Source organism: Asterias amurensis, chromosome 1 (genome assembly GCF_032118995.1).
Source record: "Asterias amurensis chromosome 1, ASM3211899v1".
NCBI classification, from domain to species: domain Eukaryota; kingdom Metazoa; phylum Echinodermata; class Asteroidea; order Forcipulatida; family Asteriidae; genus Asterias; species Asterias amurensis.
In genome coordinates, this window is record NC_092648.1 from 35,496,877 (window position 1) to 35,523,626 (window position 26,750).

General features: G+C 37.9%; 1 protein-coding gene across 2 annotated transcripts; it reads left to right on the top strand.

Moving 5' to 3' along the window:
• On the top strand, nucleotides 1-26,178 carry LOC139938219 (uncharacterized). Of its 2 annotated transcripts, none has more exons than XM_071933629.1 (3): nucleotides 1-147; nucleotides 8,796-8,973; nucleotides 10,872-26,178. In XM_071933629.1, exons 1-3 carry the CDS (start codon nucleotides 112-114, stop codon nucleotides 12,551-12,553), a joined length of 1,896 nt encoding a protein of 631 aa, XP_071789730.1. In that variant the 5' UTR covers nucleotides 1-111; the 3' UTR covers nucleotides 12,554-26,178. The 2 variants fall into 2 exon arrangements, with proteins under 2 accessions (XP_071789730.1, XP_071789738.1); XM_071933637.1 differs by lacking the exon at nucleotides 1-147 and adding an exon at nucleotides 226-306.
• Nucleotides 26,179-26,750: the final 572 nt, after the last annotated feature.

The following is a 26,750-nucleotide window of genomic DNA, read 5'->3' on the forward strand; positions in this document are numbered from 1 at the left end:
ACGTCCAGACTGCAGATGTCCGCTTTGTTACTGGCGGTTTTTAGTCGATTTAGAGGGTAGGTGTGTGGCCTAATTAGACGTAGTTTCTACCGCCATGGAACATTAAGGTGAATGAGGATTGGATCTCCAAACGTGTCTGTCTGCAAGGTAAAATTGAAACTGTGTTTTTTTTTTCTGTGTGCTGCGCTTGCATGCATCATTAACTACGTACATTTGTTTCTCTCGCTCTCACACTCTTGTTTTGTGAATTTTAAACAAACTGGAAGCAAACGTTTACGGGCATTATGATGCAAAGGATGGTTAAAAGTATTAGGCATATTCTTTTTAAGTTTATTACAAGTGTTGTTTTGTTATCCCCTTTTTAATAGAGAATTACTTACAATATTTCTTTGCTTTTGTTTGGAGTAAGTTACGACTTACACTACACACTAACATGTTTTGTTGTGATTTGTGAGGGGCGAGACTACTTCACTCTGCTCTGTCTCTGTGCTGTACTTAGTTGCAATAATTGTAACCATCAATCCTCCTGGTGTTGATGGACAAACTTACCTCTATGCTTAAATGTAATGACCTAACAAATAGTGTTTGATTAGCACAAATAATATCAAGGAATTCATGTGCGAGTATACTCCAGAGGAGTATTCTGCAAAGAAAGATGATGATAGTATTTCTGGCTAAAAATAAGTAAATGTGCTTGTCCGAGTCTTCGTAGTGCATTGAATATTGAGCATTTATATCATGACCATGGATATTGTTTATTTTGGTTTCATTGTCTTGTATTTTTAAAGGAACACGTTGCCTTGGATCGGTCGAGTTGGTCTTTGAAAAACGTTTGTAACCGTTTTTTATAAAATGCATATGGGTAGAAAGATGTTGTAAAAGTAGAATACAATGATCCACACAAACATGCCTCGAAATTGCGTGGTTTTCCTTTTACCTCGTCGACTAACACGTCGGCCATTTATGGGGGTCAAAATTTTGACTCCCATAAATGGCCGACGGTGATAGTTCGCACAGTAGAAGGAAAACCACGCAATTTCGAGGCAAACTTGTGTGGATCATTGTATGCTACTTTTAAAACATCTTTTCAACCATATGCATTATATAAAAAACGGTTAAAAACGCTTTTGTTTTGACCAACTCGTCCGATCCAAGGCAACGTGTTCCTTTAACTTTTATAATTATAGAGCCTAGTCTGTACAAATTGAGTCAAACAAACCATGCTGGTGTGTATGAAAACTACACTGTTTGTTTGTCTATGTTTTTTTCTTTGCTCCTGTTTGTTTGTTCGTATGATCTTTCCAACAAGGGAACTCTGCAAAATTCCCCTAAGGGGAATACGCCTTTCTTAATATTTATGCATGTATGAGGTACTTCACAATCCAAAATGAGGTGATGGGCGCAGCCACTGCAAGTGATGGGAACGTGCGCCCATAGCCTCATTTTGGGTAAGAATACTGACATCATGAGGCGTATAAATGCCTAGCTGGCAACCTTGTCCATTGTGTGTGAGTTCTGCGTAACGCCTCAAGAAATTTGCTCTGCCCCCCCCCCCTCCCCCCCACACTATGTCTCGAATGCGCGCCATCATGCGTTTGTTAACTTTTAGAGCTCATAATTTGATAGCGGTACTAGTAAAGTGCTGAAAATTTGTGTGCTGACTATGTTTTGGCCCTACTATAGCCCTGTTCGCATTGGACTTTATTTGGGTAAGCTAACCGAGCCAATGGGTAACTTACCCATTTTAAGTCCAATACAAACAGCTCAGGAAGTTTTCCTCCCAGGTAAATAATCCGACCCGAATGGGTAGTTTAACTGAGCCAAAGGTGCCCAGGAAGATTGACCAGGTCAGTTTAACCGAGCCATAAAGTCCAAGTGCGGACGCGACGACTCGGTTAAATCTCCCATCCGTCCGTGACCCAAAGAAGCTGACATGATTTATCATAGAAGAATAAGATTTTCGTGAGTATCAAACTATTTAATGCAGCAAAAAAACAGGAATGCAAACTCTAAAGCTGAAAAACGCGGATTAATTTTCCGGTTCACAGATTTCTAAGAAATACTAATAAACCGTTTTTTTTTAATGTTTTTTTTACATAAATTTTATTTAGATGGGCATGCCAACTCCCTTGGCACTTTTGCTACCCTCACCATTTTGGAAGTTGTTTACATGTTGTGGTAGTGTGTAAACGTCGCATGATCCATGTTGACTGCCAAAATAGCGCAAGCAAGGTTATTGTGATAATGAGGTCAGGTGAATTGGGTGAATTAAGTCGACTGATTTTGTTATTAATTAATTTTTTAAAACTATTTTTCAATTTTTTGTATGGATAAAATTGCCTTGAATGCCATATATCAAGGTGAGGGCTGCGCTTTTCTGATTTGGGCTGTCCACTCAAGTCAACTGTCACCAGGGACACGCTGCCACCTATGTACTTGTTACCCCCTTCACAGTCCGTACTTGTAGGCATCGGTATCATCCACCTTGGCTGGGGCCAATTTCATAGAGCTGCTTAAGCAAAAAATTTGCTTAAGCACGAAAATAGCACGCTTATTTTACACATGTTACTGGCCAAAATGTCATGCCATATACATTGCTTATGACTAGTATTTAGCTGTTGTTTACTTAGCATTACAATTGAGTGGAGTCTTGGCTGGTAATCTGATTTTACTAAGCAATGAATTTTTTGCTTAAGCAAAAATTTTTGCTTAAGCAGCTCTATGAAATTGGGCCCTGGTTAGAGCAGATTGCAGTTTTCCCAACATTTAATATCTGATTTCCCAATTGATGTATCATGTAAAGTGTTGGTACTTACATACGTAGCTATGACCTCTATCATCTAAACCTTTTCCCTTCATCAGTCATGTTGTATTTCAGTAGGACTAATCTCTGAACAGACCGTATTGAATATTGACGTCACCGTTCAAATATAGGATCTACAACATGGCCTGTGTGCGCGTGTGCATGCATAGTGCTCTAGAATTCAAATGGGGAATGTTGCTTGCTGCGTGCTTCATTGATGTTCGCGTTTGGACCAGATACGGTTTGCCTTACAAGATGGCGACTTTCATAGCAAAAGGGGTTATTCAGTACAGTCTATTGCATTGGCAATTAAATTTATGACAATAGCATCAAATGATGGTGGATGGCTACTCTACTCATAGTAGCTGCTGACTAGTAACCACAAGGGCTGCAGTTCACAGAGAGAAGCCATGGATAATATTTGAAAACAATGGACACCTTTGGTAATTGTCAAACACCAGTCTTCTCACTTTGTGTATCTCATCATGCACAAACTAACGTACATGTACCTGTGAAGATTTTAACTCAATTGGTCGTCAAAGTTACGAGTAATGTAAGAAAAAACACCCTCGTCACTAAAGTTGGGTGCTTTCAGTGCTTGATTCCGGGTCCTCAAATCCTGAGGTCTCAAAATCAAATTCAAATATTCAAATGTCAACGTCTCTCCAATGCTTGTTACCAATTGAGTAATTACCAATTGTATCCAGTGCCTCTTAATGACATTTTTCCTTTAAATGCCATAATTTTCCCACACAAAACTCAATATTTTGAAATAGATTCTTTTCAGAAATGGAAAATGTATGGCATACTATGTAAAACCCCTTGTTAAAAGATTTGTCTGACATTATGGTAATTTGTTTGCCATAATTGACCTTTTATACCCAAAGAGACCCTTTTTAAATGTAGCTTTGCCGAAATGTTGTTTAGCCCCCACATCTAATGTGTAAACCTAATTGTGAAGATCATGTACAGAGTCTTAACATAAGAAAGGTCATTAAAGTTTTGTCGTCAATTGCCAATTATCCGTCTCTTTCCACCATAAACCCGCTACATGTAGATCTATAGTGTATCTTGTGATCTACAATTTTAGAGAGGGGAATTAGACAGTTAAATGTCGAGTGAATTGGTTTAGAAAACAAATTAAAAATAAAGAGCCAGCCTTGTTCATTGTGATGATGAATGCAGAAAGAAACTGTTACGACCTCTTAAAGCCATTGGACCCTTTCGGTAAACAGTATTGTCCAAGGCCCACAATTCGTGTATCACAACTTATATGAAATAACAAACCTGTGAAAATTTAGGCTCAATTGGTCACGGACATGTCGGAGTCGGGAGAAAATAACGGGAAAACCCACCCTTGTTTCCGCACATTTCGCCATGTCATGACATGTGTTTAAAATGAATCCGTTATATCTCGATATCTTTTTAATTTTTTTTCCTGTTCCGAAAGTGTATAATGGCTTTTGTGAATTACATGTTTGGCGTTACAAAACGCATTTTAACACCTAAAAACTCCCGATTTTTATCTTTAAATATGTTGTGTGAATTACATATTTGGCGTTACAAAACGCATTTTAACACCTAAAAACTCCCGATCTTTATGCACATCTTCGACGATACAGTGACTCTAATGTAAGTCATGAATGAAAGGTTATGTATCATGATGTCACCTGTTGGATACAGGATGGCATTCAAAATGAATGGCATAGCATTTAATTTAAATCTCCATTTATATAAAGCTTTCTAGTTCGATACTACCCTGTACTGAAACAGGTTTACTTCTTAGCGCCCCCCCCCCCACCCCCTAGGTCCAATGTCAGTGAGCAGTTCACGCCCACACAACGCCTGCTCATAGAAACTAAGTAAGAAAGAAAAGGAACACAAACCGTGCCAGGGTTTGGTTTTCTTTTTCCAGTAAAAGTGTTATTCTTTTGTTTCGTTTAGCCGCAGTTAGTGAGTGGGTTTGACCGTGTGTACATTATCACACAAGTGCTTTAAAGTGCTACATGTACATGATGTAGGCACGTGTATTTCATTTTTTAAAAGGATTGAATTTGAACCCCAAGGCTCCATCCCTACTTACTACTCACTCTACCTGTACTCTTTAGGATGAACTGCATGTTTGTTCAAAGTGTTCTGATTAATGCATTATGTTCATGTACATGTACATGTATGGGTGTATTGAGCAGGCTTTTATGCTTCGTTTTTGAAAGGGCAAGGGCACCAAGGCATATTCTTCTTGGTGAAGCGCACCTACACATGTACATGTATAGTAAATTTCGACTGTAAGGGTACTCAAGGCAATGACCAGGGGGCATGGAGGCAATCGGCTCCAGTGCCTCTGTTGAGTGTCAGGCCTGATTGAGCAATTTTCTTTTAAACACCTGCTGACTGTACATGTACAGTGAATTTAAGTAATTATTCCTAGAAAAAAATTATATTTTTTTTTATTTATCCCAGAAGCTTACTTTTTACATGTACATGGTAGGTTCTAGCATCCTGTGAAAATTATTTTGTCTGAACTTTGATTAGAAGTAAATAAACACATAGAATCGGAGAAATGATTCATGCATAAATGAATCCTTTCTCAGATTTCTGAGGGTTAGTGTTCCGTCGTCGTGGTTGCTGGCAGAGATGCGGTGGATACCCCCTGTCATCTCACTACATGACGTTTTTTGCTGTATTCTCAACAAACAGACACGAGTTTCACGTGATGACATGTAACCTGTATGAGCTTTCTTAATAATTTTGCCAATAATCAGCATAACATTATGAACCTTAAATGCCATACTTGGCTCTTATAAATTACAATATTTTGTTTTGCTCGATGTTTTTTGTGTTAACTTTTTGTGCTACATGAAATTGTGCATGATCGTTTACTCTTCAGTCTTCAAATCATTTTACATGTACAATGTATGCAGGGCTCAAACTTTGCTGTTGAATTGAACGAGCACAGCATTATTTTCATCTGGTAAGGGACGTGACTCTATGAGGAGAATATAAATTTGTATTTACGAAGGACATCGCAGCAAAAGCACAGGGCAATGCGGCAATTGCCATGATTGCTGTGGGTGCCAGGGTTAAATCAAAGCCTGCTATTGTTTGAACACTCAATATTCAATATTCACTACAGTAGTTTTGAATTTATCATGTCATGCAGAAATGCAAGCCTGATACTTTGTGGAGGCAACAAAGGTAATTGCCTCCATGCCCCCTGGTCATTGCCATGGTGCCCTTGAAATGCTCATTAGAAATTTACAATTTCCTCTTAGGGTACTGCCCTTTACCTTGTCCTAACGTCTTTGCCCTTTAAAAAATGAAGCATCCAGGCCTGAGAATGCCGTTCTAAAATCAAGGCAATACATTGTGAATGCAAGTACACAAAGCAAACATTGCAAATGATGTGCAGTTCTGAGTTCAGTTGTGCAACCATTATATACGTACATTGTTCAGTTTCAAAAGGTTGCTGAGTTGTTTTTAAAATGTTGTAATTTACATATTTAAGCAGGTTTTAATGTTCAAACAGTCTGACATTGATGTAAATCATGCAGACATCAGTTTATCAGTGGTACGTGCTCTTCATAATACAGTACAGCTTTGACTAGTGGGCAGTGGGAAAACAATGAACAAATTGCAGTTGCACCCTTAAGTGTGACTATTTTGTACACTGATATTTGCCTGTGAATTGTTTACCAATGGTTATAAATGCACATTTTAGAGTACTAGTACCATTGTCAAAACAATTGTTATTTCAGTTTACTATTAAAGCAATAATTACCTGGGGATTGAACAAAGAAATTTGACTTTAACAAGATTTGAACCAACTACGGATGGATTAACGTGCCGGTGCTCTAGCAACTGAGCTACATGTATCTAGCCCTCTAGTGGCAGTCTCCCTATTTTGTTAAAATCCTTGTCCGGGGTAACGGTCAGAAGCCAGTCAGAAGGGGATCACATCTGAGTTTACGATACAACTCGGAAAGGCTGCTATTTCATATTTCAGATCAATTAATAGGCCCGTAAAGGGAAACTAATGGGTTAAATTTCAAATGATTTTGGGCTGAGCTCCTCGGTGGAAAAGCGCCAGTAAGTTAATCCTGAGGTCATTGGTTCAAATCCCGCTCTAGTCAACCACTGGTGCTACTCTGACTCTGAGCCCAACACTCGCGCACACATTTTGAGCTTTGCGGTTGTTCACATTGAATGACACGTCGTGTGTGTACACAGCACATGGTAGAGGTATTGTACCTGTACATAATGTGTAGGCCCCCCTATGTGTCTGTACTGCTACACTAGTGATAATGCACTGTCAGCATTGGCTGCTTCATGTTCGCCACTTACTAATTATTCCGCCTAATATATTAATGCTTGAATCATCTCCATTCACATTATTAGGACTCTTCTAAAATGCTAATTGTATTGAGACAGTTTTCTAACAACAGGCCTTGGAATATCTGGATATATGCACTAAACATGCTAAAGGCAATGAACATCTGGTTCTAAACATACTCTTTGATGAAGTGCATACAATTGTTGATTATAATTACAATCTCTTTCCATGTTAATCCTCTAATCTAATGGCAACCCACCGGCTGTAGGTCTGGTACCTTGACCCCAGTTATCACCCAGCAGTTCTAAACTGTGTTTCTTGCTCAAGGCCTGAATTTGCCTAGAGTATTTTCTGAATGGCTGATGGAGTCGTTTCTGTCGGTTAATCAATCCATTGTAGCCTTACCCACAACGAAGTCCCCCCCCCCATAAAAGCAGTCTCTTCCCAGAAGTGTCGGACTGTCACTGACAGATCCTTGGCCCATGGAGGCACCATGCTTGGCCTGAGTGACAAACCAACTCCTTCATGGAGCTGTCAAACTGGCCCCCATCCATATATCCCAGCTTTCATGACAGACAATGACAGACATAAAATCTCTAATCAAGCTCTTAAATTAAGACAGTTGTTTGATTCTAACTTTGATTACTTCAAATTGTCACCATCTACATAGGTGCACCGTGTCTATCCCGACATTCATGACTCTTAATTGGTAGAAATACAATCTCTAATCAAGCTTAAATTTAGACATTCTTAAATTCTTCAAGTGCCACGCCTCCCTATTTATTGGGACAAACGTCATTCTTATCATCTTTAGGGCCTTTAACATCAAGTGTTGTTGTACCTCGGTAACAAATTGTGAAGTTTGATTGGTCGAGAACCAATCAGGTGCTGTGCAACAAATACGTCCTCGAGCTCTGTACGTGTGTTGCATTTTTATGACTGAAACAGTTTTCGGATATGCATTCGTGTGCATATTACATGTACATGTAGTCTTGGTGCAAGACGTCTCGTTTTCCTTTCACAAACAGCGCGGCCAACTCACCTATGGCACCCGCACCGCCCGTAATGAGAAACGTCTTGCACCAAGACTAGCGCGTAGTATGCATCTAAATGTATCCGAAAACAACCGGTTATAAACAGCTTCAGCTGGTCATTATCAACCGTTTAAACACCCGCACGCGACGCGCTCTCCAACAATAGGAATAGCGAAACTGTCTGAGGTATTATTAATCAAGCATAAGAAACACCTGAAAACTTAAATTTGTGTATGTTTTCACCTACCCTTGTATTTGATATTTTAGTTTACTTTTGTCCTTGTTACACTGGATTTGCGCACTTTATAAGTTTTCCTCATTAATTATTTTGATCTTTATTGCACTTAAATTAGGGAGACAGCATCTTTTGAGAACTTCTATTCTGTGCAAATAGCCGAGATCTATTCGAATTCCTATTCATATTAAAACCGATGCAGTAGTAGAATGTAAATACACAGATCTCACAACTCATACTTAGGCCCACACATATATTGCAGGAAATACTGTACAGTATGTTTAAGGGCTTTGAGATGTCCTTCGGGTGTATAAACGCGATATAAATACCGATTATTATTATTATTATAATAGTATGCCATTAAACCTATCAGACCCTTGTTTTTCTTGAAAGATGCAAACAGATGGTGATCCCTCTACCCCTGAAGACAGTACCACAGTCCTTGTGAAGAAAGAACCAACAGAGGGCGCTCCATCAAGGCAACCTTCGGAGATCAGCAAGGCAGCGTCTACTACGTCCTGTCCGCCCGAAGAGACAACTGTGATTAGTGACCCGGAGGACAGCGACAGAGGTAATGATTTTTTTTTTTTTTTTTTTTCAATTAATGGTTTATTTAAAATAAAAATAAATATTCCCATGGTGACCAAGGGTTCGAATTACAGGAAAAATGGTCGAATGGCAGGAAAACATACAGAGAATACACAATTTTAAAAGAAAACAAATTACACAATTAAAAAATTGAGACATAAAAAATTGGTTTAAAAAACGAAATATTTACAATAAATAAAACAAAATTGTTTGAAAAATATACCCTGATACTCTTGAAATTTAACGTATGGATCCAAAGTTTGACAAACGCTGTAACAATGGACATATTAATAATGTAGGTTTAATCAAGATTTGACCTTTTTTTTCTTCAGTGACTGGCCAGCAAGACCAGTTGGCTCGTCATTTTACTAGTCCACAAGATTTTTCACTGAAATAGGGATGCTTTCCAGCACTGAACTTCAATGTAGTCACCCAGATCACTTTGATTGAATTCTCACTGATCAACAATGGTCCACTGGCCAAATGCCAGTGGACCATTGTTGAAGGAGAACATAGTGATTGGTGATAGTAAGAAGGACTCACTTATAAAGGTCATTTTCCTAAGTTTTAATGCCTTGTACATGTTGTACACGTACATGATCATCACGTGTATTTTTTTGTGATTAGTGTCTTTGACTACGTATATATGTATGCTCATGTATGTCCCCGAGGAATTGACCAATAATGGCTTTAGAATAATAATAATAGTAATAATAGTAAAACCAATTCTTATAAAAAAAATAGTGCATATTACCGTGAGGTCCCTATGCGCTGTAAAAGGAAATCAACAATTATTGTACAAAGTAAACAGATATATGTTTTTAACCGGGTTTTGAATTGTTCTGATGTCTCGGCCTGTTTAACAACCTCTGGAAGACTGTTCCATAACTGAACTACTGCATATTGGAAAGAGCGGAAACCATAGGCCTATGACTTGGTTTTGATAGATCGCAGATTTCTGGTTGTTTTGTACTCCTGAACTAAGCTTTGAAGATAAACAGGGGCAATACCATGGATACATTGATAAGTCAGAACCAAAACTTTAAAATCGATTCTAGCCCGTATTGGTAGCCAATGTAGATCCTTAAGAATGGGTGTGATGGATTCCCGAGTGCGAGTTCTGGTGACAAGTCTGGCCGCTGAATTTTGTATGCGGTGCAATCTGGCAATTTGAGTGTCCGGAAGTCGGTAAAGAAGGCTATTGCAGGTATCTATGCAGCACATTACAAAGGAATGAACCGAATTACATGTAAGCAATGAGACCACGTACACTGTATGCCAATGAGCAGTTCAACAATATGATTTCATGAATGTCAGGGAAGTACATGCAGCAGAACACCGTGTCGTTGGTACAGAATAATAATAATAATAATAATAATAATAATAAGACTTGTAATAAGACTTGTAAGAATGCACTTGCCTCAGCACTTGTTGCTTTTCTAATATTAGAATTTTGTTTGCATAATTAGGTGAGATTTGGGGTAGCACCATGTGTGATTATCTTATGAGTAGTGATGGATTCAGGCATGGAATAACACCCAGGCCACAGAGGCCATTGTCTTCGTTGCCCTGGTCTTGGCCTTGGTGCCCCTTCAAAATGTTCCCATAGACTTTAAAGATTTTCAATGGAAGTGCCCTTTGCAAAACGAAAGTGGCCTTGCCCTTTTATTTAAAGACGAAATTCCAGGCCTGAGGATCTTAAAAGAACCAATGGTTGACAACTCAATGTTTCAATCAGTATGCTCTGATTATTTTAAGTTCTGCATGTAAAATGTTAGGATGGTGTGTGATGAGCCCTCAAATTAGGTTCACCTATTTAGGATTATGTCAAACTTCCCGCTAATGATCAATGCATTAACACATTTATGTACTTACATCCAGATGCAGAGCGGGACGATGAATTGGGTGTCAACGGTGACGAGTCACCCCCCATGAGTGATGACCAGGGTGACATCAGCCTCGGATGTCACGATGGATCGCTCAACATTCAGACACAGGGTGACAGCCCCATGCAACCTGAACGTCATCTTGCGTATGCCTCGCAAGTTCAGAGAGAGGACTCAGCGGGGTCTGGTTACGGCTTCACAAGCAGCACCGAGACTGAATTCGCCGGCAACGAAGAAGCAGGTCAGGACAGAGACTTCAGGGATTTTATATGTCGTCTTTGTAAGCGCAGCTTTTCAAAAAAGCAGAGTCTACGAAGGCACATGAATTTACACAGTGGCCACCGGCCGTTTCAGTGCCCCTTTTGTGAGTACAGGTCTTCTCGGAAGGACCATCTGCAGCTCCACATGAGGACGCGACACGATCCGGGCCAAAGCAAGCACTATGTTTACAAGTGCCCGATCTGTGGAAATTCATTCCCGAGTCAAAAGAGGGTCCTGACCCATCTGAAAAGCCACCAGTCTGTCCACCGTTGCGAGCAGTGCGATTACGGCTTCCCATCTCTACTGGCCTACGAGAACCACAAGAAGATAAAACACGCCACTGTGTCTTGCCCTCCCACGTCTGAATCCAGCTCCTTCACGTGTCCAACCTGCAAGTATGAATGTGCCAACGCCGATGATTACTCAGGCCACCTGCAAACCCAGCGCCATAGGGACATGATCACAGCTTCTGTACGTGTCCCACAGATACATGTCCAGCGGCGGCTACAGATGGGAGGGTCGTCAGCTTCTGCAAGCTCCATGGAAAGTGCTTCTTCCCTGGAGAGAGAAACAAGCTTTGAATCAGTGCAATCGGCACGGTCGCTGCCTCCTTCTGGATTAGTTAGTATGCCGAGCGTCTCTACTGAAGTAACCAGCACAGGAACTGTACCCATCTCCTTAGTTAAAGTACCCACAATAACTGTCTCGCCAAATCATCTGAGGCGTGGGGAGAGCTTCGAGCACTCCCCATCCCAGGATGATAACAGTCCAAACCAGAAGCAGTGCATGTCCCACGGTAGGGGCCCCAACTACCCCGTTATTTCCAATATAATATCTTTACATCAGAATGGCAAAGAAACAGCAACGAGGCGTTCTCCACTTCGAGAGAGCCGTTCTACATCTGGATCAGCGCCGAAATCCTACGAGTCCTACGAATCGGCAAAGAGCTCAAGCTTTGAGTCGCCAGGATTCCTACTCCCCAAAGCGACGGCTGTGTCCCCGCAACGGTCGAGCCGCACCCCCAGCCCCCAAGGCACGCCGTTATTAATGATAAGCGGTCTGCACGGTCGGCAGGAGGACTCCCCGCATAAGCTCCGGTGTCTGAGTCACACAGGGTCATCCAGTCTTGAATCGCAGCCGTCCTCTGAGCTGATGGCAGGTGTTTGGGGTAGCCAACCGTTACCGGTCATCTGTAGGGATAACAGCACCCAAGACGATGTGTGGCGCTGTGAGTTCTGCCACATCATCTTCCCCGATAACATCATGTATGCCATCCACATGGGGTGTCACGACTTGCGGAACCCCCTTCAGTGTAATATCTGCGCCTTCCAGTGCCAAGATAGATATGAGTTTACTTCTCATATAGCTAGGGGTTTGCATAGCAAGGCCCCGACTAACAGAGGGAAACAATATTAACCTTTTTGTTTTTATTTATTTTAAAGATAAAATCACCAAAACCTTATTATGTCCTATAACATATTTATTATTATTATTATTATTAGCTAAGCAAAGATACATTCAAGTTTTAAACATTTAAAAGTATGAAATTAATTACAAATTCTGAAAAAACTCATCCTTAAATTTTGGAAATCTTTTGGCGTGTGGTTGTTTTATGTTAAATAAATTGATAAACATCTCTTGTAAAACTTCAGTACACAGAAAAGTTCACAAAAGCCAAGAGCAACTCTATTCATAGACTTGACTATTTTTATATTTTGGTTTTCGTCACAAAAAGCCACTTCCGCATAGAGAGTGTTTAAAAAACTTACAGGAGAGTTATAAAACCCATTTTTTTCCCCCAACTCTCCTGTAAATAGCACCAACAACAACTGCTGTGTCATTTTCAGGGTTTACATATATTTTTATGCATTACATCTGTGGAGTTTAAACACTTCATTTTTCCCGATTCCACAAATCATGACTACGTTGGCTCACTTCCTCATGGACAGTAACTACGCATTGATCCCAAGTGATATACGTTGATCACATGTAACACCTCTCAGTCAGTTTTTTCTAAACTGATGTCTGTGGGGAATACCACCTTTCATTAAAGGCAACCCATACAGCATTTTAGACTCTCTTTTCACTTCTACATAAAAAGCTCAAAAACTGTCTAACAACTTCTTTAAATACTCAGGTATCTGATGTGTACTTGAAGGTTACATCATTTATAAAAAGACAACGTTGGCGATTTTGAAAAGGGTTAATGTTCACAATTTGCACACAGCTTACATGGTATGAAGTTGGTCATAATGGAAAACTTCCCTTGAAATATTTTTGCTTGAAATTATTTAGTTTGGGAGAAATGAGTAACATAAATCAGGTTTGATCTCACTAGTCGGGAATCTGATGTTTGAAAACAACACAAATTTATTTAAAAACATTTTACTATTTCTTCATGACTCTGATGATCAATGAGTTTAACTTTTTTGCCAGGTTTGTTGCTTTGTGTGTGTAGGGTGTCATGGCCGAGCGGTTTAGAAAGTCGGATTCAAGGTCTGGTGGTTTAGTCATCAGGGTGTGGGTTTGAATCCCGGTCATGACACTTGTGTCATTGAGCAAGACACTTCACTATAATTGCTTCTCTTCACCCAGGGGTATAAATGGGTACCTGTGAGGGTAGGGGTTGATTTTGCGTTTGCAGCATTTGGAGTGCCACAGCAGCTCCCCAGGGACATGAGAAAGATTTCAGGAATGATATTGGCCCAATGACCACGGCATGAATGTAAAGCGCATTGATCAGGATTGTAAACGCTCTTTATACAAACTATTATTATTATTATTATTAGGTCACTGTAAGTGTTGATTCATATCTATGACAAAAGACCCCTTGCGTTGGCTGCCATTGCAGACCTCAGTTGGCTGCCATTGCCGACCTTAATAGCAGGTCTTCGTTGACCTCACTGAGGACTCTATATTTGCGCTTGTGACGTCTCATGAAAAGATCTTATTACCAATGAGTCTATGTACTTGGTGTTTAATGAAGAAACCTTAGCTGTTAAATGCGACAGTACATCAATGAACTAAATCCAATCTTCTAGTTGTCAAAATAAACTCTATCAACCAATCTCTGAAACTTGCCTGGTTTCAATTAAGTTTTTAAACATCATATCCAAACTAACTGTATTACTTATTTCTCAAAAAGTATGGCATTTCAAGCAAATGTGTTTAATTTCAAGGGAAATTTTCTACCCTGACTATCGTTAAACCATGTGGGTTTATACCACTGTTGCGCAGACTCTTTCAAACAAACAAGGACACAGATCATAAGTCCACACAGATCACACAGTCCATGAAGTCAGAAGTTGACTTCAACCTCTCACAAGATTGGGTGTTTTTTCACACCCCGGGTGTAATGTTCTTGTGCCAAACTGAACTGAAACAAAAAAAAGAAACAAATCTACAGTATACAAAAAAATGTGTTTCCTCTTTTTCCAAAGTTACAATTGCATCCAAACATTTTTCTCCGAAATGACAATGTCTGGAAACACACAACCTAAAAGAAATAAATGTTATCTTCAGCTTACATCTCGTCTAAGGAACTGTCTAGATGAGATTTCAAGCCAACTTTGATATGCCTTATTACCATTGTGGGAATATACCGCCCCTTCCTCCAGGGAAAAAAACGCTCCAAATTTGTCATCTAGTGGAAAAATACTGAAAAATACATCCCCACATTAAGGAAGTCACTGATTACAAGAGTCGTGTCTGTGTGTGGTTAACCAGTAGCTGTTAAAGGGATTCAACAACCTGGAATTTTCTTTAGGAATATATCTATTCAGTTCATCAAGTTTTCAAGAAAACCTCATTAACTCGCCCTGTTGGACAATCTCTTGTTATAACGAAGCTTGACTGTTGAACTTAAAGGGCTCTTAGTTTTGTATGCTTGGTAATCTCTCTTAAAATTAATGGCAATACAAACTTTGTTAGAAGAACAGCTGCTTTTAATTTGTATAAACAGGGGTCGAAATTAAGTGTATTTCCATGGTAGTCAGCAGGGCTAGTAACCAATAATTTTTAGTAGCCCTGATTAGATTTTGGTAGCCTGAAAGACACATTATGTCTCGCGTCATGGCTCAAACTTTACAATACATCAATAACATAGTTCTTTATTGTTTGTGATAATGATTTTTGCATTATTTTTCCACTAGCCCGTCGGGCTATCAAACTGGAAAAATCAGTAGCCCGGCTGTATATCTGGTAGTCCCGGGCTAGCGGCAATTTCGACCCCTGATAAAGCATTTTGAGAAACATTTCACTTCGAAGTAGCGTTGTTATGGAAAAATATATCAGTTTTTATGCCCTGAACTTTGAAACTAAGAAGTGTTATCCATCTAAAAACATTGGGTTGATGAACAGTTTGAATTATATCAATTGGTACTGATGCACCGATGTGTGTTAGTACTGTATACTCAGTACTTTCCCGAGTCCTGTGAAAAAATATCACAGGCATGTTACTCGGGCGGTACCCGCTGCCAAAACATATGATTCGAACTGCCCCTAGCTACCGGGCTACCTCGGTAGTCTAGTTGGTAAGACACTGCTCTAGAATTGCAAGGGTCTTGGGTTCGAATCCCACCCGAGTAACATGCCTGTGATATTTTTGTTTTCACAGGACTCGGGGAAAGTACTGAGTATACAGTGCTAACACACATCGGTGTATGGGTAAAAACCAATGAATATTCTTTATCCCGATGCAAGTTTGAATTATGAAAAGATCCATCAAACATAGTCTGTGGTTGGAATGCAAAATGTTGGGGCGTAGCAACATAATTTGAAAGTGGTCTGAGAAACTAGGAACTCAACTTTTAAAAATACAAATTCCTCGTAAATTTTGAGTGTTTATTTGCCCACAAGATTTGTTCCAAGTAACTAAATATTTTGAAGGCTTCCTTGTGTAAGAATTTGTGGAAACAAAACCCCAAATTATGTCTTAAAGGGAATGTATGACAGCTGTAACAAAAAGTCATCTTAAACAAATCTGCACATTTTAGATGATCTGAAAAGAAAATTAATTTATGGTTGATCATTGAGTTGGCCTGGAGCAAGTAGACAGCCACAGCATCAGCCATGACTGTTGCTAAAGGTTTTGCTAAGGACATCCTCTACGCGACAATCTCGTTGTATCCTCTACTTGGCCCTTTGGAAAACACTTTATGGTGATTCAAAGAAACTTAGGAAAAAAATAAAACTGGGGAGAGGTGGTGTTACTATGTACAGAACTGCCAAGAATACCTTTCTCTAATAATTCAACTCATATTTCTAAGGAGAATTTGACTGTTGTAAGAAGTTTTTAAAGACAAGACAAGATTCTCATTAATTCACAGCATTTTCCTATTTTATTCTCAGTGATACTTTGTGGTTGTAGTACTCTTTGAGAAAGACTCTGCTAGGGTCATAGTCAGGCCATTAACAAGTTTTTGCGTTTATAGGTAATTTTAGTTGGTAAGCAGTTTGCAACAACTTAGTTCATTTACTCATACTTTGTTTTTCTTAGGGCAGGGCTGTTTTTTCATAGTAAAGGGCACCTCAATGAGGGAAACAAGAAATATGCACTTGAACATTTCAAAGGGCACTGAGGCAATCACTAGAGATAGCAGGCAATTGCCTCCATTGTCACTGTTTAAGCATTGGACAAATACTGGACCTGAACCCAAATGTTGTGTCTTCTCCTTCATATTTGTTTTTCCTTCATATTTGTTTTTCTTGTATTGAACATTCTCTTTAAAATATAATTCATTTCCTGATGGGCGTGTCGCAATCAACGACACCATGAAATATAAGCTTCATTTAAAGCTCTTAAAGAGGGTTTTCCCCCTTCCAGAAAAAAATCATGTGTCAATTTAAAATGAAACTAAAAATGTCCTTTTTTAAACAGTTTACAAACTTCCTCCTAAATTGTTTCTATTTGAATGAGTTTCCCCCAAAGAGGAATTCATATCAAGTTAACACAAATTATAAAATGACAGAATGCCACAGCAGATGGTTAGTGAATCAAAAATAACATTCGAAGGTCATGGGTTTGAATCCCACCCAAGTAATATGCCTTTGATTTTTTTCACAGAACTCTGGAAAGTACTGAGTATACAGTGCTAACACACATCAGTGTGTATGGGCAAAACCAAAACGAATATTCTTTATACCTATTCTTTATCCCTATTGCAAATTTAACATTTAGGCCTATTAAATAAAATTAATGTTTTAAATTTTAGTTATTTGTCAATAGGTTTCCAGTGAGTAGCTCTCAATGCTGTCGAGAACCAATCGAACATAAAAAACACATGTTTGGATGTATGCAGGGGGCATAACACACTGTGTTGTGTTTAAAGATGGAAAACAAAATTAATTAGCTAGCGCAAATTGCATACCAATCAAAAGGATCTATGGTATGAATGTAAAACATGGTCATAGCCTGATGTTTTAACCCTATCAGAGTCTTTCTCGAAAGCTAAACCAACATATAAGTGCACCAGAAACAGTCAAGCATGTCAAATGGAAATAAATTAATATCAAGATAATACTTTATTTAGGCATGACATAGTACACAAATATTTACAAATTTTAGTACAATAGATAAAAATACATCAATTTAAAAAAAAAAAATACAGCCCCATTGATCATCAAAAGTTGCAAATAAATGATAACCTTAAGCTGACATTGTGATTGTTAATCTTTACATCACAATTTTGTTTAATTTTTTTTTTTAGGGATGTTCAAGAACTGAATAATTTAATACTAATTAGTATAGATCTACCTATTAAATGTCAATCATAGAGCTATTTATACATCGATCGGAGCAGTAACCTGCCCTTCGTTTTGAAGTTGTGTGGACACATAATAATAATTTGGACTCAGATTGGCTGATTAACAATCATGTTAGCCTAATATAGACTAAAAACTAAATTTGACAAGTTAAAAGTAATTTATTAGATATTTTGAATTCTATTCTTATATTACGCAAAAAAAACCTTTGCAATTTACCCAATGCCAGAATTGTTTTTATTATAGTTGAGAAATGTGAAGTATACTTCAAGAATATTACACTGGATAATGACCCAATTCCCTGCATTTATGCGTTTTCATTTTATACATGCAATTTGATGCTTTAAGTTGGGGGTGTGGCAGACAGTGGCCATGTATGGTGCCTGGGTCAATAGGTACATTGTGTGCAATAAGCTGATAACCCATCTCATAAATTATATACAGTGTCCATTTATCTTACTCCCAGGAGCCGTATAGTTTCTAGAAATAAACTTACCTTAACTCAACTCAATCATCTCATCATCCTTAGCAAGAATTCATTATTATTAATTATTATTATTCTAACAATAATTCAGATTTGATGCCACACAGTATATTCTTGTATTAAAAAAAAACAAGTAAGTTGGTTTTATTTAAAAACTTGTATCCAAGTTATACAGACACCCATGTGAAAAGACCAGCAACTGTCTGAGTCTAGTATAGACCTTTATCATGATGCCTCCACCTTGGTCATGTTCCTCGTATCGAAAAACAACAATGCATGCTAATAATCACCTTGCAGTAAGGAACCAGACTATTTTGTCCTTCCAGCCTCTGTTTGGTAACATTGGTATCAATGAGAGAAATTCAAGATGGCTGCACTGTGATAAAGGTCTATTGTTAGAGTAAATGCCAATTCAAAGTTCAACTCCAACCCATTGAGTCTGGACCCTGAACTAAAGTAAGAGTACTGGGGTCGATTTCATGAAGAGTTAGGACTAGTCCTAACCTAGGACTAGTCAAAGGAGATATTAAAAACTTAAGGCTACTCTTAAGAAAGGTTGATTCACTCTTCCTAATTCTAGATAAGACTAGTCCTAAGTCTTTGTGAAATCCACCTCGGACCAGATCCTAAAATGAGTTAGCCAATAAATGACCATGTCTAAGCCAGATAAGTCGTTGTAGTGTAAGTCACCTGGGGCAATAATGGAAGCTCGTCTTAAGATTACTGGTCACTGGTACCAATCCAGAGGTGGTAATTGATAACATTAATGCACGTTAAAGACAGTGGACACTATTGGTAATTGTCAAAGACTAGTTTTCACAGTTGGTGTATCTCGACATATGTATAAAATAACAAACCTGTGAAAATTTTAGCTCAATCGGTCGTCGAAGTTGCCAGATAATAATAAAAGCAAAAAACACCCTTGTTACACGAAGTTGTGTGCTTTCAGATGCTTGATTTCGAGACCTCAAATTCTAAATCTGAGGTCTCGCAATCAAATTGGTGGAAAATTACTTCTTTCTCGAAAACAACGTTACTTCAGAGGGAGCTGTTTCTCACAATGTGTGTTACTATCAACCTCTCCCCAGTACTCGTAATAAAGAAAGGTTTTATGGTAATAACTATTTTGAGTAATTACCAATAGTGTCCACTCCCTTTAATAGAATTTTTTGAAGATTCACCAGTCTCACTTTAGTTGGGACCTCCAATCAGTGTTTCCCCTGATGAATTTAATGTGATAATAAAATTGATGTGCTGATAGTTATTTATTATAACCATGCAATTAAAGGGTAGAAGCAAAAGGTTAGTTCAGGCCGAGCTTCACTTCAGAGTTTAAGACAAAAGAGATAAGACATAAGAAACTTTATTCATCTCCAAAAAGACAAAATTACATTGCTACAGTCACACCAACAACTTGTTGAGGTCTTTGTCCTTCTGGCCGATGGTAGGCCATGAACACCTATCAGACTGTTGCCTTGACATTTTAGAAAAATACATTTATATCAATTTCACAAGGCTAACAAAATGAACTCTTGAAGTTTTGTTTTGATTTGAGAGCAATTGTTGAGGGGAAATTATTTCAGGTTTTTACTCAAATCTCATGACAGTAAAAAATGGGTAAAATTGATGTGTGCTTTTTGAAATTTAAAATCTGCATTTTTATTTCAGTGACGCTTTTATTACGAATTGTTTCCAAAAATGATGACAAGGGTGATTCTATATGATGGTGAAATAATTATTTTAGGATTATCTGTCAGGTTTTAGAGAAGAATTTTATTCTTTGTGTATTTACCTGTCACTTTTTTTGTTCCCGTTAAATCAATTCTTGATGGTGTTCTTGAAAGGTATTGTGGTCTACGATAATGCACGCTAACAAATGAAATGTGAATCACCTTGCTAGTGTTAAGAATATTGGTATGTTGATGTATGTATAAATGTACCTCATGATCAGAAATGGTTTGTAGCCTGTTTCGACAAAATGAGAGTGAAGAGTTAATTGGTTTGTCTGGTACCCTGACTTGTTTGGTAAAACAATTGGTGCTAAATTGTTAAAGCCCACAGACAGCATCACTGTATCAGTTGGTTTGGACAAGCTTTTTATAACCTTACTTTATCAACATCACAGTAATCTTAGTTGGGCCATTTCGGGAGTCAATGACCCCATGTGTTGTACAGGCAGTAACCATTTTAGGCGACAACCTTCGCACACTCGTTAGTTGACTTTCATACAGGGTCCAGTTTCATAGAGCTGCTAAGCATAGAAATTTGCTCTGCATGAAATTTCTGTCTTGATAAAAACAGGATTACCAACCAAATATCCACATGATTTTCAGGATTAGCAAACATCAGCTGAATACCTGTAACAAGTTGTTGGTAATCCTGTTTTTATCAAGGAAGATATTTCATGCTAAGCATTAATTTGTGTGCTTAGCAGCTCTATGAAAATGGACCCTGGCGAGCAAGGTACAATGTAGCAGTAGCCATGTGGTGAGACACTGGTGCAAGGAGTCAATATGACATTATCACTGCACTGGCAACATTTCAGACTCGCATGCTCTGTATTCATTGGTTGAGCATTGGGTTTTGCACTGAGTCATGTCATGTGACCAACATAGTGATTTCAAACCATGTGAAACTGTCCAAGGATTTCAAAAGTGAACACCAAATATTGGCTAATGAAGTCAGGTACCAGACAGCATTCGTATTAAACTCATCTTCAGCACAATTTTTGTTTCTTGCAACCTTTACACTCGTTTTTGTCGAATCGGGGCCCACTTGTATATTGTGTACATATGTTGTCAGCATTGGTAATGGTGTTATTTAAGTGCCCATACAATTTTAAAACATTTATCAGAGCTTTTATATTTAGCAGTATTTTGTCACATGAAGTCTACACAGGGTGATAAATTAAACCTGCTTTTTAATTAATAAACTCAGTGATAAGTGCTGCAGAAATATGTTGTTCTATGATATGAATTACCGTACAGGTATCTAACGTTTTATACAATTATCATTATATACAGAAGAAGAAATGAGTATTTTAGGACTCGGTATTATACAGAAGATTCAATTTAAAAAACACATGGCTTGGTCATATGTAAATTTAGGTATGTAAACTGTAGATAATTATGCACCGTTAGGGTTTGGTGAAGTTGATATTGATGTGTTTTTAATTTACAGCAGAACCAAAGCGTCCGTGTAGCAATTATGTTCATATTGAAAAGAGCCAGATCAAAATCACTCTTTTAATCTCTTACCCTTCTACTCCGGAGCAAGTGTGTCTTAAGCCCCGTTCACACTTGTAAGAGTAATTTAGCAAGGATCCCTTGCTAAACTGTAGCATGGCTGTAACAGTTTACAAAATGTACCTCTTGTGAAAGGACAACAAAGGTTTCTATGGTCCAAGTTCCCTTGTAAAATCTTGTCTACATTGGTACATTTTACAACCATGCTAAAATAAAGTGAGGGACCCCAGTTAAATGGTTGCCGTGTGAATAGCACTTTAAAACAACCTTGCCAAGGAGTGTGGAAGGCAAGGGAGAACTGTTTGTATGTGGTATGAATAAGAAACTCAGAATATTAAGAAATTTAAATGTCAGCTCTGCATAAAAGACACAAAAAAACACCCTGGAGAAGCCGTTATAAATCCGCTTCAGCCCTCATCCAAAATCATATGCAATATTGACTGTGTGTAAAAACATACTGTAAGACTTACACATCCCTGGGGACTGAGGTAGTTCCAAGAAGTTTTTTCTTTCATGAACTACTGACGTATTTATTTCCATCTACGTTACAATCCATATTAAAGGCTTGGGTTCACTTTGAAATCTCAAAGAATTAGAATCGCTGAAATAAAACCAAATGCATTGAAAGATATTTGAAGTAATTGTATTGGTAACTATCTGAAGCTTTATTTTAAAATAACAATCATTTTCTCATTCATTGAATATAAGAAAAGGAAATTATTCTTGTCTAACAAAGACAATTTATAATCTGAACGTCTCATTTGGTTTTCAGAAAGTTATTTGGGTACCTATTATCGCATGAAATATTTCTGACTGCAATTCTGAGATTTTCAGAAAAATCGCTGTTGAATCTGATTCTTGTATAAAAATAATACCAACCATCCTGAGAAGAAGTCTGAAATCCAGTAGTTCGGAATATCTTAATGGTGGAATCCTCGGGGGTCTTGTGTATTGTGTCTCACAACCAACAAAATGTAAAGGACTTGCAGTTCAGCATTGGAAAGTTACAAGCAGTCAATCAAAACTCAACTTTAAAAAGTTTTGGAAAACATCACTTCTTTGAGTTAGCAAATGAAACTATCCCAATTTTGTAATGGCTCTTTCTAATATGAACATGTACAGGACAGACTATGTGGTGCATTAAATTTAATATTGTAACAGTTTTTGATGTAAGGGTTGCCATGGCAATTTTTGCCTTCTTAGATAACAGTCGAACGTGTAATGCCCGATTTTGTTCAGAAGAGATTTTAAAGCTGCTTGTAACGTGTCTTTTTTCTCTTGCTCTGTAATGCAAGAGCACGTTTACTGAATGCAGTTGGGGTCTTTTCCACACACACGCCATCTTGGATTTTTCTTACATACAGTTCCACACCGTTCAAAATGAGGCTTTAGTCTGGTGCCGATGTCATACTCATTTGACTGTGGCATTGATTATTCTTTATACAAGGGTTGCCATCATCTGATGATACTTGACAGAAATCACGATTCCACATACAAATTCAAATTAAGGCACATCGTGTTTGATAACGTGTGAATATTATGGATGTGTATTTTTCTATCATGTTTAAATCATCAGCAAACTTGGGGGAATAGACTTTGCAAGTCTCTTGCATACTCAAATATTTGGACTCATTAAAGTGCTGCATTTTGTTTCCTGGAACAAAAAGTTTGTAAAACATTGTTTGAATCTGTGGGGGGACGGTCTGCATAAGCCAAAAGAAATTGTGTGAAAAGTTAAGAAAAATGATGGCCAGTGTGAAAAAGACCTCATTTTGTGATAAAGTTATTTCTTTTTTTGTTAAATATTTAGGATGGGCGCAGAATTCAGCTCCCCTTGTATTGTCGTGATTAAGTTGGTCTGAAATGTTTATGTTGTGAAAATACCACCAAGTAGATTTGAATGTACAGAACTATTTGTAGTGTTTCAGCGCATCATGATTTGTGCTTTGAAAGAGTTTATAATTATGATGTGCTTATAATTTTTTTCTGTCACCAACAATGTTTGGTGTAATATTTCAAGAGACTTTTTGTCTCAGAATTTTAATTGACAAAAGTGGTTTTTCAATGAGTTAAGCATTCATACAATGAGCTCCTGAACAAAATATTTGCCAGTTAAAAAAACAAAAACTTTTCTCCAGAAATGTGTGAGAGTTTATCATGATGCAACTTTCTGAGTATGTTTCATGTGGAGTTTTAAAATCTAGTGGCAAGGTACCTGAACACTAGTACGTTCCATAAGTATGGTGTAAAAATACACCTTCAGAAAAGCAACAAGTGTTTTTTTATAGAAAAAAACATGTACACTTCTAACATGTCTAAACCGGGGCACAAGAAAATGACTGCACCTTTAAGATTTTGAGATGAACTGAGCACTACTTTGAAATGTCAAGACATCTCTGAGGCCTGGTTCATCCTTTTGGAATAAACATTTTTCACAAAAGGAGATTGCTAGTACTTGGTTGTTACCAACCAACCAGCCAACCAATGTACTGTTTCTTTAGATCTTGTATTAAGATGACGGTAAAACCTATTATTCCATTTGTGCACTGAGAATCAAGAAATGGTTTCTCTTTTCTTTGACTCTAACAATTTCAATCAATTTCATATTCTAATACTTGTTCTCATTGTTTTCCAAGTTAAGTTTACAGGTTGGTTCTTTTACCTTTTTAATGTTATAAAGTATTTACCAACATAATTCAAGCAGGAAGTTATTGTTTTTGTCCACAAAAATTTCATTCAAGACATTTACATTATATATGAATGATACAAGTGCTAAATGATAATTGATAGGGAAAATATACCAAATTAGAATGTGTACTGTATATGGCAGGAAGTTCTATCATTTGCAGATACAAATATTTCAATTGTTTGAAGCCATTTGTGCCAAGAGGCATCGAGAAAGAATGAGTTGGGGAAAACATCAAATATGCCAAAATGCATAATTTTCTTGCTTTCGTTTTAACCTTTCCCCCCAAATATCGAATTGAAATCCTGGATACTGAAGCCATGTAAGACCCAAGGGACTTTGGCTACAACTATGCATGTTGGCTGCAAGAAAAAGAACTGTTTGTGTTCTAGCCACAGCCACTGCTGAAGCCGTTAATTACAACACGGCAAAATGCAGGGTTGAGAGTCATGTCTGACAACAAAAGTCTGAAACTAGGATTCATGTATGTTGCAGTGATGTCATTTCCACGTTTTGATAACCCCTGGAGTTAAAGATTCTAACATGTCTTAGAAGCTTCTGGGAACAGAATTCTCAGCACTAGAGAAGCAAAGCAGATGAAAAAGTATGATCTAAAGAATATAACATTGTTTTTGTCACCAAGCAGTCTTAAACAAGTCTGAATTCAGATGAAAGTCAGACAATTTTCATTCCTGGAAATTTCTCATCAAAAAAAAACCGAGAATAATTTCCTTACATCTCATGGGTTTGATAGGACATGAGTTAAGATGGAATATAGTTTGTTTAATTGCTGAACGATTTAAAAGATACAAAAATACAGAAAAAGTATTCAAAATCTTAATGCTTGATAATAAGTTCATATTAAAACAAAATATTGAGAAAATTGTGAATTTTTATTTTAAATATAAAATGATGAAATTCAGTAAAGTTTTGTTGTGGCTGTGGCTTTCTGATTCAACTGCAACTCTTGCGAGTGCACTTTTAAGTCGCATTAATAATTTTAGCGGATAATTCGTTCGGGGAAAACCAGCCAATGATTTTTACCCCCCTTATAAGTTGATGAAGTACACATTAGGAAAAACTCATGTTGCCGAGTGTCCATCATTCAAAATAATAAAAAACATTTGACCTTTCTGTGCTGGCAATTTTGTGATAGGGTTCATTGTTATGAATGGCTAATAGGTTGAGACCACATAGTATAGTGTGGTCAGTAACTTGACAAAATTTTATTGTTTGTGTAAAAATTTAAAAATCACAAGATTGTATAATATATATGTTTATTTATTGGCCAGCTGTGTTAACATAATTATTAATGTAGGAAGCAGTAAAACACATGTGTCCATTGTGACAGTAAGAATACAAGATTATGTGCATTAAAGACGAAATAGAATATGATGAAATTAAAACAGAGTTTTATGTAATAACCAAATGATGTTTCCTCCTTGTTTGTATATTGATAACCGCGGTGTTGTGGCTGGGCAGTCTAGTTAAATGGACCCAAGCTCTGGTGTTGTCAGTGTGCGTTTGAAACCTGGTCTTGACACTTGAGCAGGGATTGTAACAAGTTGGGAAGGTAGTGCAGTCTGCTCTACCAGCCAGGGGTCGATTTCACAGAGAGTTGGGCCTCGTCTTATCTCGAGTTAGGACGAGTAACTCGTCCCAACTTAGGATTAATCTTAAGGTCTGCATGCTACAGTGCAGGGTTGAGACTCGTCCTAAGTCCTAAGATTAGTCTTAAGTTAGGAAGAGTTTGTGAAATCGACGGCAGGCTCCTAGTGGATCATACCCATCATACCTACATCCTTACAGACTACGACGGGTAACCCTGTTTCAGCCACAGGAGTAGGGTAGGTGGAAACATGCCCCTGATGGTGACAGTCGACTTGGGCAGGCCTGATACTTCATGGAGGCAATTGCCTCCACGCCCCCCTGGTCCAAAAGAAATTTCCTGAGGACAGTGAAGCATACAGGCCTGCTTGGGTCAGTAGCCCAACTCAGTTAAGTTAAGTCCTCATCTTGAAGTAGCCTTGTGATGTTAGGTGATCTCTCATGTTTTGTTAAAGTGTTTTTGACTGAACTGAAAATTTAATTCCCTTAACCATTACATTAGGAATACGTGATTTGCCTTTAAACATACTTTTGGTAATTGTCAAAGACCAGTATCCTCACTTGGTTAATCCATTGGTGTAATGTATAACATAACAAACCTGTGAATTTTTTTTGCTCAAGTGGTCATTAGAGTTGCCAGAAAAAACTGAAAGAAACAATCGCCTTTGCATAGAATTGTGTGCTTTCAGATTTTTTTAAGAAGCCTTTCTAAGATTCAAATTTTACAAGAAATTACCTCTTGCTCTTCACCATTCACCTACCTTGATTTCTTATCAATAGCTCTCCTGTGCTATTTATACCAAGGAAGTTTTTATGGTAATTAATTTG